The sequence below is a fragment of the Perca flavescens genome, chromosome 13 (assembly GCF_004354835.1).
Source record: "Perca flavescens isolate YP-PL-M2 chromosome 13, PFLA_1.0, whole genome shotgun sequence".
Taxonomy (NCBI): Eukaryota; Metazoa; Chordata; class Actinopteri; order Perciformes; family Percidae; genus Perca; species Perca flavescens.
The window spans coordinates 1621049-1633854 of NC_041343.1; the positions used below are offsets into that span (position 1 = coordinate 1621049).

The window sequence follows — 12806 nt, forward strand, 5'->3', positions numbered from 1 at the left end:
ATTTCTTTGTTCATCGCTAAACACTCAAAATGGCCGTCACGCCACTCCACGCCCACACCGTATGACGAAAAGTTTTTCTTTTAATAACTTTTCATCTTTGAGACAGACCAAGTTTGTCCATCGGATGAAATCTCTAGGAGGAGTTTGTTAAAGTATAGCACCTTGACTTTTAGGCCTACTTCCTGTTGCCACTAGGGGGCGCTATGGCTTTAAGTAAATATCGTCCTTTATTTGTCCTCAGGGTTGGACTGTTATGAATGCTGAAAAGTTTCGAGCCAGTTGGACAATGTACTCTCGAGTTACACCCACTTCCTGCCCCGCCACGCCGTATGACGAAAAGTTTTTCTTTTAACAATTTTTCATCTTTAACATCTTAAGATGGCCCAGACCGAGTTTGAAGTTGATCGGATGAAATCTCTAGGAGGAGTTCGTTAAAGTACGACATGTGGAAATGGCCAAAATCGCACAAATTTCGAACTTTCAATTCAAAATGGCGGACTTCCTGTTGGGTTTACGGTATGGCTCTAATAAAGTTTCTTGTACATCTTGACATGCTGCATATGTGAGTCTACGTTAAACGCACTGCAAGGGCAAGGACATTTTTTTTTACTTTTTAGGGGGCGCTAGCGAGCCATTTTTGTGCGCCAATTCCCAAACCCCTTCAAATACGTAGATTTTCACCAGACTTGATGCAACCGCCAAATTTGGTGAGTTTTTGAATATGTTAAGCCCCTCAAAAAGCCAATTCATTTGACGGGAAAATAATAATTCCTTCAGTTTCAATAGGGCCTTCGCCGCTGTCGGCACTCGGGCCCTAATAATTCCTTCAGTTTCAATAGGGCCTTCGCCGCTGTCGCTGCTTGGGCCCTAATTTTCAGCCTATGGGAAAGCACAGCAGCACAAATATGAGACAGACTTAGTGACCTCAACCCCACAAGAACTAGAGGCAGGGACGGACTGACAATCTGTGCGTTCTGGAAAAGTCCAGAACGGCCATCCAACCGACGGCCGTTAGCACAAAAAGTCTATTAAAGCGATATTAACAGCCAACAGCAGGGGGCGAAAATACAATCACTTATATGCTACGTGTAAAAATAAAACTGAAGAAGAAGAGTCGGCCTACATCATTATTAGACGTGAGTTAATTTCACATCAGCTGGTAAGTGCCAGGAGCAGGAAACATTATAGGCTGCATTTATCCCTATCTTAGCAAATTGCATAGTCAGCTCAACATGAGCATGTGCATCATGATTATGAAAATTATCGTGCAATTTAGTGCTGTCAAACTTAACGTATTTAATAATTTCTGTTAGGTTAATTTGAAACATTAAACGAAATGAATCACGGGTTGACCGCGATTTCACTTGGTTGTATATGAGAGGTTGTAGTGAGCTTACTTTTGCTGCTAGGATGAAGACTATGGTATTATTTTTTAATTAAACGGGAAAACATCAGGAATGCATTGGTACCACTCTAAATGTGCTAACAAACAGGGAAGGGGGCTAAATAATTCACCAAATTTAATGAATTAATTTAGTCTTCCATCAGAGTGCAGTTTTTCCTTGTCTTTCATATTTGCGTTTGTGGAACTGGCAAAGGCCTGGTGGTTGTTTGTGAAAGCTTCACAGACAGAATTGATAGGGCCTAGTCATTTTCATCATTTCACAGCCTTAATATGAATCAAAAGTATAATATGACATTGACAAAATATTAAATAGGTGATTCAATGCTATTCTTTAACACGTTATTAGGGCCCGAGCGCCGACAGCGGCGAAGGCCCTATTGAAACTGAAGGAATTATTATTTTCTGCAAATTAATTGCCTTTTTGAGGGGCTTAACATATTCAAAAACTCACCAAAATTGGCGGTTGCATCAAGTCTGGTGAAAATGTATGTATTTTAAGCGTTTCGGGAATAGGCGCTCAAAAATGGCTCGCCAGCGCCCCCTACAAAGTTAAAAAGATTTAGCCCTGGCAGTACGTTTAACGTAGACTCACAAAACTTGGTACTATTCATTTGTGTGCATCCCGTCCCATAAATGCTTGTTACTAATCCTAGCTTCTGGGGAGTTTACTCCCCGGAGTCCTTATGTTTTTTCACCCAGCGTATTTCCTTGGAGAACGTTGGCACCAAGATCCTGGTTGCAGCTGTCGCCGTGGTCCTGCTGCACTCCCTGCTAAGCTCTGCGGTGCCCTGCGATGTCATGCTGCGTCCTGCTGAACCCTGCTGCTTCCTGCTACGTCCATCCATGTTCTGCTGGGCCACGCTAGACCAGAATCCTAGACACGGATCACTGCGAGTAAAACCAGCTAACCATTTTTTGGTTAGAGAAATAACCTTCTTGATATAAGACAGGGCTTGAAATTAACTTTTTGAGGCACTTGTCCTTCGGACAAGTACATTTACGTTTCACTTGTCCATGCATAAAAGTCACTTGTCCGGGTAAAGATTCATCATTTTAAAAAAAAAATTGTGTTTTGCTATTGCAGAAAGTAGATACTTTGAGATATTGAGTCAATATATTGAGATTGTAAGTCAATATTTTAAATGTTCTTATTGGTTTGAGATTCTTTGTCAATATTCTGAGTTACTAAGTCAATATATTGAGATACTAAGTCAATAAATATTTTTTGTTAAATCAATATATTGAGATACTGAACAATACAGTGAGATATTAAGTCAATATTGAGATACTAAGTCAATATTTTGAGATAAATTAATATATTGAGATACTAAACCAATATATTGAGATTCTAAGTCAATATTTGACATTTTCTCATTACTTTGAGATTCTTAGTTTATATTCTGAGATACTAAGTCAATATTTCGACCAGAGGTAGTGGTGACTTGAACTTCTACTATATCTAAAATAATTTTGTAGACATAACAATGGATTTTGCCACTAAATGTTGGTGTTAACTTTTTTTATACAATTTCACAAATTTCTACCCGGCAGAGGCTGATTTACCGAAAGGATCCTTTTAAAAAGGTGTAGCTACTTTACAGTTGATTATTACCTGATATTTAATCTGCATATTTTTTTTATTATTTGTTTTCAAAAAGGAGCAAAAAAAAACGACATAATAGAACGGCTTGTTTATTGCCACGGCAAAATTAAATGATTTATTAAAAATGTAACAACAATAACTTATAAAAATAACTTATTTCATCAGTAAGTTCCTGTTAAACGACAAAAACAACCACTGGATAGGAAAAAGGGTATTTTACAACAACTATGAATGCAGCACGACGCTGGCGGGGCGAATTTCAAGTGAATGCAACATCTGTGTTTTTCCGACAACAGCAGCTGCACACTGTCATATGTTCCTCTCCAGTGAAATACAGACACACTTTTACACCGTTTAGCTGTCAGCATTTTAACTGTTTACTCTAGCTGCTAGCTAACGATAGGCTAACGTTACTTGCTGTTGAGTGTAGTGTTAACTAGCGTAACATGCGGCGATGTTTAGGTTGCCTATAACGTCCGTTTTCGGAGCATCCGAGAGAAGCGCAGGCATTTCAGTGGCACCGCGTTGCAATTCGGTCCGGTAGATAACGGTGGTTAAGGCACCGGTGCCGTATTAGCACCGGGTCTCTCCTTTTCTGTCAATGATGTGGCGAGGAGGTAACGTTAAGGCGGAGTTAGTTAGCAAGCTAACGTTAGCTAACTAACACCAGCAGGTTCACCGTGCTTTCATGCTGCATTGCTTCCAGAGAACGAGCTGAACAGTGGGCTGGGTCTAACGTTAGTTATATGTTAAATTTCTCTTCCACTTGCCCTACAAAAAATCCACTTGTCCCAGACAAGCGGACAAGCCTTAATGTCGAGCCCTGATATAAGATGAGGAGTCAGATAAGATGAGGTCAGAGAAGGAAAAGAATTTCTTTCATAAATCATGATTTAGTTCTTACAACTTTGCTAATGTCTACATTTTTGTTCAGTAACATATATATATAATATTATATTCACACCTTTTTAAGGTGTGAAAGGAGGGACTGTTGAGTTAAATAAAGTTGTAACTATGCTGATTTTAATAACTATGTTGTATGTTATGTTTTATGTTTTAAGTAACAAATTGTATGTTGGAACCGGGTTATGAAAATAGTAATGAATGTATATGACGGTAAAGAATAGGTCCAGACAGATCTTGTTATCATAATCCTCACCTTTTGACTAGGTAAAGACAGACCCTTTCTCTCCCCCTCTCTTCCTGTCTTTTATCAAATTGATTAGGTTAAAACCAACTATTATCATATAGACGGGTTTCCTGTTTACAAACATTAGAGGGTGCGTGGCATACCAGGGGCAGAAAGCCAGATTGGTGAGCTGGTCCGATAATGCAAACGCATTTTTGTCTCAGTGCACATTGTCTTAGTCCCTTCATTTCGTCATGGCATTTATATAACACATACTCTATGATCTTACAAAGCTAAAGTTTTTGACCGATTACAATTTAATCAATTTTTGTGAGCTGGAGAGGTCTCGTTACGAGGAAGCTAGCTATAGCTCTGTTTGTCATTCATTCCAATGGGGAAACATCGCAGCTAGACTTTCGACATACATTGCATATATTTACACTTTGAATTTAGTCATGGCATTTACATAGCACATACTCTATGGTCTTACAAAGCTAACGTTTTTGACCGATTACAATTTAATAAGTTTTTGTGAACTGGAGAGGTCTCGTTACGAGGAAGCTAGCTATAGCTCTGTTTGCCATTCATTCCAATGGGGAAACATCGCGGCTAGACTTTCGACATACATTGCGTATATTTACACTTTGAATTTCGTCATGGCATTTACATAGCACATGCTCTATGGTCTTACAAAGCTAAAGTTTTTGACCGATTGCAATTTAATCATTTAATCATTTATCGTTTTTTAATTTTGCAGTGTTACTGTGATATATATGTATGGCTATAATGATCATTTTAGGCTAATGTAATAGCCCGTGTTAGCAGCAGGGTTACTCCTGAGTGTACCCTTATGGTTGGTTTATGCCTTAAAATAATGGACAGGATTTCTGGGAAAAGGTACGATATGTTTGTTTCAAAACATCACTGCAGGTTGATTGTTTTTAGCAGCAGAGGTTTATTGTGGGCGAGAGGGCGAAACTCTACTGCCACTGTCTCGGCAACGTTAGCTACTGTCCGCTAGCTAATGTAGGCTAACTATAGCCAGTTAGCTTTGTATGTAACGTAACAAAAACCCACCCATCTCAGAGGAGCAAAGCTTAATATTTCATTCAATAAAGTTATGTACAAAAGGAGCACTAACGCCACAGGTCTTATCTTGGCAACGTGGACGCAGATATAGTAAACTCCGAAAGCAGTCGTAATATTTACTTAGTAGGCTAGGCTAACGATGTTGCGCTAACGTTACCAAAACATCGACATAGCTTTAGCTAGCAGTCTAAACTTATCTCGAATCCAGACCTTTAACTGTCTATGGTCCAGACTCAAGTACCACAGCCCTGACAGGTATATATCACTGAGCTGAACAACAACAAGCTGCAACTTTTCTGATTGATACAATGGGAGCCTGACTCTTGCATATGACCCCAATCTGCCCCTCTTGTGGCTTGAAGCCATAACCTTCCATAAGCACCCATCACTGGCTCTGTTTGTACAATTAACCACGCAACAACTCCTTGGCATTTTGACTTACGTTATGCCGCTGCTACTAGCTAGCTACACAAAACACGTCTTCTTTCTGCCCCCTGGTTGTGTGCGCAAGCAGTGAAGACGTTGCTGAGAAACACATGTATAAAAAGAAACCATCTGCTACACAGCAGGAAATAATCTTCTGGCTCTATCAGTCTCAACCCCCTGGTACTTTAGTCTGGGTTAGGACAATAGAATGTTAATTCCTGTGACTCTGTGATAAAATGACATAACGGAGATGTCAGGGCCCCACCTCCCTGAGCTGTCTCCCCTTCCCTTTTCTGTGTCTCCCTTGCCTCTGCCCTTTTGTGTCTGTGTTGTTTGTATCCGTCCGTCTCTTTTTGTTCCCCAGTGCCCTGAATCCCCACTTCCAGTGAAGGCACCCCGGCACCAAGGCTGCTGCAATCACTGCTCATCTTCCACACCTGCTCCAGTCCACGCACCTGGGACTGATTGCCACTCTCCCTATATCAGGGAGAGGTCTGCTTTCAGTCCCCGCCAGATAATTGTCTCAGCTACGTAACTACCTCTTGCGTTTCTGTGCATTATTTAGCAATCTACCGTTCGAGTCATTCTCCTGAGTTTTCCCGTAGTTTTTGCCTTTTCTTTTCCTCATTGTGTTTTCTGTTCCGCCTCCTAGACGCCGTTCACCCTCCACCACCGGTCACTGCTTTTGTTCCCTCTCAACTGGATCTTCTGCTTGGACTCCTCGTGCCGACCTCTGCCTTGCCCTCCGTGCCTCTGGACCCCCAGCCTGTCTCCGACTATCCTCGCCAGCCGTTTGTACTTCTGCTGAGCTCCAACCTACTCATACTCGCTCCCATAACCTCCACGTCGGAGCCCCATCCACATTATTCATTTTCCAATAAACAGTTGTATTGTTGAACTCCATCTGTGTTCTGCTTTTGTGTCCTGCCCCGTCCAGAGCGTGACAGAATTATCTGGCCAGTATGGACACAGCAGGCACAGGTGATCTCCGTGAAGCCGTGACCCACCAGGGAGTTCTGATCGGACAACATAACACCGCTCTCCAGGAGATCATGGCTAAACTCCTGGAACTCTCACGCAGTGTAGCGGCTCTGGGTACCCGTCCCGATCCACCTGCACCTACAGCCCCTCCTGTCCCTCCCCCCGCTGCTGCCGCAGCAGTCCCTGCATCCACCGGACACCGGGAACCCTGGGTATCGGCACCCTCCAGGTATGCTGGGGATTTGGGGGTCTGCCGATCCTTTTTGCTGCAGTGTGGACTGGTGTTTGACCAGCAACCCGCCACATACGCCTCTGAGAGGTCAAGAATAGCCTATGTCATTAGCTTGTTGGATGGTGAGGCGCTACAGTGGGCAGGAGCAGTTTGGGAGACCCTGGTACCTGGTACGGAGTCTTACACCGCCTTCTCGGTAGAGATGCGTAAAGTGTTCGACCACCCCTTACATGGTCAGGATGCGTCAAAAAGATTATTTTCCATAAAGCAAGCTAGTCGCAGTGTAGCAGAATATGCCATATCTTTCCGTACACTGACGGCGGAGAGCGGCTGGAACCAAGAGGCACTATTGGCGGCATTCAGCAATGGTTTGAATGAAGGCATTAAAGACGAGTTGGTTTCCTACCCTGAGCCCAATACTCTTGATGATTTAATAACTTTGTCTATGCGTATCGATACCAGGATGAGAGAGAGACGGAGAGAAAAACTGAGCAGGAGGAGTCAGTCACCACCACCGTCACGATCCCGAGGGGGCGACGCTCATCCCACGGTCCCTGTTCGGACCCCCGTTACACCGGAGCCTGTTTCCGAACCCATGCAACTCGGGCGATCTCGCCTGACCGAGAAGGAGAGAAAGAGAAGGATGGACGAGAGACGTTGCCTTTATTGTGGGGAGATCGGGCATTACATCTCCGCCTGTCCAACACGTCCGGGAAACGGAAGGGCTCGCAGGGAATGAGGGTCACCCTTGCGAGCCAGACCACCGCCACCACCGGATCGCGGACCCGCACCACTCTCCGGGCTGTCATCAGCCATAAAGGTCAGTCCTATCCTTTTCTTGCCTTAATCGATTCGGGGGCGGATGACAGTTTTATCGATGATGATTTGACCAGGCAAATGGGGCTGAACACTGTACCTCTCCAGAGGAGAATAGAGGCCAGGGCGGTAGATGGACGCCTACTGTCTAATATCACCACTAGGACAGAACCCCTCAAACTCCAGTTGTCAGGCAACCACTATGAGAATATCAGTTTTCTTGTTATTCAGTCCCCTCAGACACCAGTTATCCTCGGCCATACCTGGTTAGTGCGGCACAACCCACAAATCGACTGGGTCTCGGGAAAGATAACGGGATGGAGTACACCTTGTCACAACCTGTGTTTACAGTCAGCCTCTCCCAATGTCCAGGCCCGCATAGACACACCTGAACCCCCGGTAGACCTCGCTACTATTCCCAAAGAGTACCATTGCATCAGTAAAGTGTTCAGTAAGGACCAGGCGCTTACCTTGCCGCCACACCGTCCATATGACTGTGCCATCGACCTGATTCCCAACGCCACTTTCCCCAAGACTAAACTGTATAGCATCTCTAAGCCAGAGAGGGAGGCATTAGAGGAGTATATTCAGACAGCACTCACAGCGGGTCAAATCCGCCCGTCTTCATCACCCCTGGGGGCGGGGTTTTTCTTTGTGGGGAAAAAAGGACGGGGGTTTGCGTCCCTGTATTGATTTCCGGGGCCTTAACGATATTACTGTCAAGAATAAGTACCCACTACCACTTATGAACACGGCTTTTGATTCCCTACAGGGGGCGAGCATTTTCACCAAACTAGACTTACGAAATGCATACCATCTCATCAGAATGAAGGAAGGTCATGAATGGCTCACAGGTTTCAACACCCCCCTCGGCCACTTTGAATATACAGTCATGCCTTTCGGATTAACCAATGCTCCTGCAGTTTTTCAACATTTCATAAATGATGTCCTGAGGGATTTTATTGGGAGAAGCGTGTTCGTGTATCTGGATGATATATTGATTTTCTCACCAGACTACTCCACCCACGTTCAGCATGTCCGTCAGGTCCTCGATCGTCTCTTGGAGAACAGACTGTACGTCAAGGCAGAGAAATGTGCTTTCCACACGTCCACCACTTCGTTCCTGGGATTCACCGTTTCCAAGGGGGTAGTAAGCATGGATCCCACCAAGGTACAGTCCGTCCTAGATTGGCCCACACCTAGTAATCGAAAACAATTACAGAGTTTTCTGGGGTTCGCCAATTTCTACAGACGTTTTATAAGGGATTACAGTCAACTAGCCTCTCCCCTCACAGCGCTCACCTCCTCTACTCAGCCTTTCCTTTGGACCCCTGCAGCCAACCGGACCTTTCAGAACCTCAAACAGCGTTTCACCACAGCCCCAGTGTTGACGTTACCTGACCCCACGCGACAATTCATCGTCGAGGTGGATGCATCCGATACGGGACTTGGAGCTGTCCTCTCCCAGCGCTCCGCCACCGATGGTAAGGTCCATCCATGTGCTTTTCTCTCCAGGCGTCTCCTACCGGCCGAAAGAAACTATGACGTGGGCAACAAGGAACTGCTAGCGGTCTTAACCGCACTCAAGGAATGGCGTCACTGGCTGGAGGGGGCAGAGCTGCCTTCTGTGATATGGACGGACCATAAAAATCTCCAGTACCTGCGCACCGCAAGACGTCTCAACCCAAGACAAGCCAGGTGGGCTCTGTTTTTTGAACGTTTTCAATTCACTATAACATACCGTCCAGGTTCCAAGAACGGGAAGCCAGACGCCCTGTCCCGTATTTACGCGAAGGAGGATAACGAATCTCCCTCCCCTGACAACATCATCCCCAGCCAGTGCGTCATCGGGGCCATTACATGGGAGATAGAGAGAGAGGTCATGGAGGCTCTTAAAACCGAGCCCAACCCTGGTAACGTACCACCCAACCTCTTGTTTGTTCCTGCTGCTGTCAGATCTTCTGTTTTAAAATGGGCCCACTCCTCACGCCTTACCTGTCACCCTGGCATAAAACGCACCCTGTGTTTCCTCAAAAGGAGATTTTGGTGGCCTTCCATGAAAGACGACGGTACTGCTTACGTTTCTGCCTGTTCTGTTTGTGCCCTCAACAAGACCCCGAATCAACCCAGTTCTGGTCTCCTACGCCCACTACCCATCCCCAGACGACCATGGTCCCACCTGGCCCTGGACTTCATCACCGGCTTACCTCCATCTGACGGTAACACTGTAATCCTTACCATTGTGGATTGTTTCTCCAAATTCGCTGTATACCTACCTCTACCTAAACTTCCCACTGCTACAGAGATGGCGGACATCCTGGTCCGTGAGGTGTTCCAGCGCTACGGTCTCCCTAGTGACGTCGTATCGGATAGAGGACCTCAATTCGTGTCCGCCGTCTGGAAATCGTTCTGTCATGCCATTGGAGCCACGGCAAGTCTTTCCTCTGGATTCCACCCACAGACCAACGGGCAGGCGGAGCGCGCCAATCGACCAACAACATTGGTCATCGCAACTACCTTGGGTGGCTTACGCCCACAACACCCTGCCTACAGCTGCTTCCGGGATGTCCCCGTTCCAATGTCTTTTCGGTTACCAACCACCTCTGTTTCCCTCTTTTGAAAGAGACTTGGCGGTGCCGTCTGTACAAGCCCACATTCGCCGATGCCACAGGACCTGGCACCGTGCACGGAGGGCGCTGTTACAGACCTCCGCTCTGTACCAACAACACGCCAACAGACGTCGTACACAAGCACCCCGTTATGCCCCTGGAGACAAGGTTTGGCTGGCTTCCAAAAACATCCCTGTCAGAACAGAATCCAGAAAACTCCAGCCCAGGTACTTGGGCCCTTTTGTCATCCAAGATGTAATAAACCCTGTCACCATGAGACTGAAACTGCCACAGACCCTCAGAGTGCATCCTCTGTTCCATGTCTCCTGTTTGAAGCCTGTCCGTCTCTGTCCCCTGTTGCCCCCCCTCCGCGGCCTCCTGCCCCGCGCCTCCTGGACGGTGATCCCATCTACACCGTCCGCCGTCTGATGGATGCCCGGCGGCGGGGGCGTGGGATCCAATACCTGGTGGACTGGGAGGGCTACGGTCCCGAAGAGAGGAGTTGGGTTCCACGTCGCCACATCCTGGACCCCTCTGTCATTCGGGATTTCCATCGCAGCCATCCTGATGCCCCGGGTGGACCGCCCGGTGGCGTTCCTAGGAGAGGGGGTCCTGTCAGGGCCCCACCTCCCTGAGCTGTCTCCCCTTCCCTTTTGTGTGTCTCCCTTGCCTCTGCCCTTTTGTGTCTGTGTTGTTTGTATCCGTCCATCTCTTTTTGTTCCCCAGTGCCCTGAATCCCCACTTCCAGTGAAGGCACCCCGGCACCAAGGCTGCTGCAATCACTGCTCATCTTCCACACCTGCTCCAGTCCACGCACCTGGGACTGATTGCCACTCTCCCTATATCAGGGAGAGGTCTGCTTTCAGTCCCCGCCAGATAATTGTCTCAGCCACGTAACTACCTCTTGCGTTTCTGTGCATTATTTAGCAATCTACAGTTCTAGTCATTCTCCTGAGTTTTCCCGTAGTTTTTGCCTTTTCTTTTCCTCATTGTGTTTTCTGTTCCGCCTCCTAGACGCCGTTCACCCTCCACCACCGGTCACTGCTTTTGTTCCCTCTCAACTGGATCTTCTGCTTGGACTCCTCATGCCGACCTCTGCCTTGCCCTCCGTGCCTCTGGACCCCCAGCCTGTCAACGACTATCCTCGCCAGCCGTTTGTACTTCTGCTGAGCTCCAACCTACTCATACTCGCTCCCATAACCTCCCCATCCACATTATTCATTTTCCAATAAACAGTTGTATTGTTGAACTCCATCTGTGTTCTGCTTTTGTGTCCTGCCCCGTCCAGAGCGTGACAGGAGATATATGTGGCTGATAGATGGAGGTCAGCATGCTACTTGACAGAAGCCCATGTAACATGAGTAAGCTAACCTTAACGCTAACTTGGCCTACCTTGCTTACAAGAATCTTATCGAAAGCCTAGTCAGGCTAGCTGTATGGCTGGACAGAAAAGTGCACTCAGTACTCTAAATATAAATACATAATATATACATTTAAAGGTCATTCACTGGCTTAGCTGGTGACTCGATGAGGTACGAGTAAATGTCCGGGTAAATTTGAAGCGTCAAATTGGTGTAACAACCCCCACATTTAAAAACATTCTTTCCGCTGGGAGAATAAAGGGACATATTTTTAAATTTTAAAATAAGTTTGTGGATGTACCTGTCACGCTCTATGGCAGGCAGGGTGGACATATAATTACTTAACATGTTTAATCTTAGTGATTTTTTAAGTTTTCACGCCTGCCGACTGTGAACGGATGTTGTTTTGTGCCGCTATTTTGTATTGAAGTCTATGGGAAGTCTAGTCAGTAGAAATGTGATTTTTTTTTTTTTAGAAGTTGATGCCTTCTAGACCGAGAAAAGCCAGAAAATGTATTTTTGGCTCATGTGGATCAAAGACAACAACTCCCAGAATGCACTTACTTCACTTCCCTACGAGGCCACTCCCAAGCCACGCCTATCAGTTACAGACTTAGACAGTGAAATTGATTACAGAGAGGGAGTCAAGTGTTTTTTATTGTCATTTCAACCATATACATGAAACTGCTTCACCGTGGCTCAAATATATAAAAACGACATTATATAAAAATGACATACGAAACAGGCTACATTTAGTGCACACACATTATAGGCTCCGTTAAGTTCAGCAAACGCATTGGTAGCATTAGCGCTTGGTGGGTGTAAACACAGAATTCGCAAATAATGGTCGGCATTTAATAGTCACAAACTCCACCAGCGGTGAGCAGTAGTTGGATACAAGCACCCCATTTCTGTACCAGTCTGTGTTAACACAGCACACCTCCGCGAGTCTTACCCGGCGACAGAGCAGCATCTCTATCTGCTCTGAAGGTTGCAGGCCTGCTAGATAGCGGAGTCCGGTACACAGTTGTTCAGCCATTTTTCCACAAAAACAAAAACACAGCAGTCTCTGAACTCGCGTTGGGAGTTTCGATGAAGTTGGATGTAGTCCAGTTTGTTGTCTAATGAACGGACACTTGCAAGCAGGATTGATGG

At 45.9% G+C, this 12806-nt stretch overlaps 1 protein-coding gene across 1 annotated transcript; it reads left to right on the forward strand.

Moving 5' to 3' along the window:
* The first annotated feature begins 10671 nt into the window (after nucleotides 1-10671).
* Nucleotides 10672-11605, forward strand: LOC114566925 (uncharacterized). The gene is made up of 3 exons (XM_028595778.1): nucleotides 10672-11183; nucleotides 11305-11443; nucleotides 11579-11605. Exons 1-3 carry the CDS (start codon nucleotides 10723-10725, stop codon nucleotides 11603-11605), a joined length of 627 nt encoding a protein of 208 aa, XP_028451579.1. The 5' UTR covers nucleotides 10672-10722.
* Nucleotides 11606-12806: the final 1201 nt, after the last annotated feature.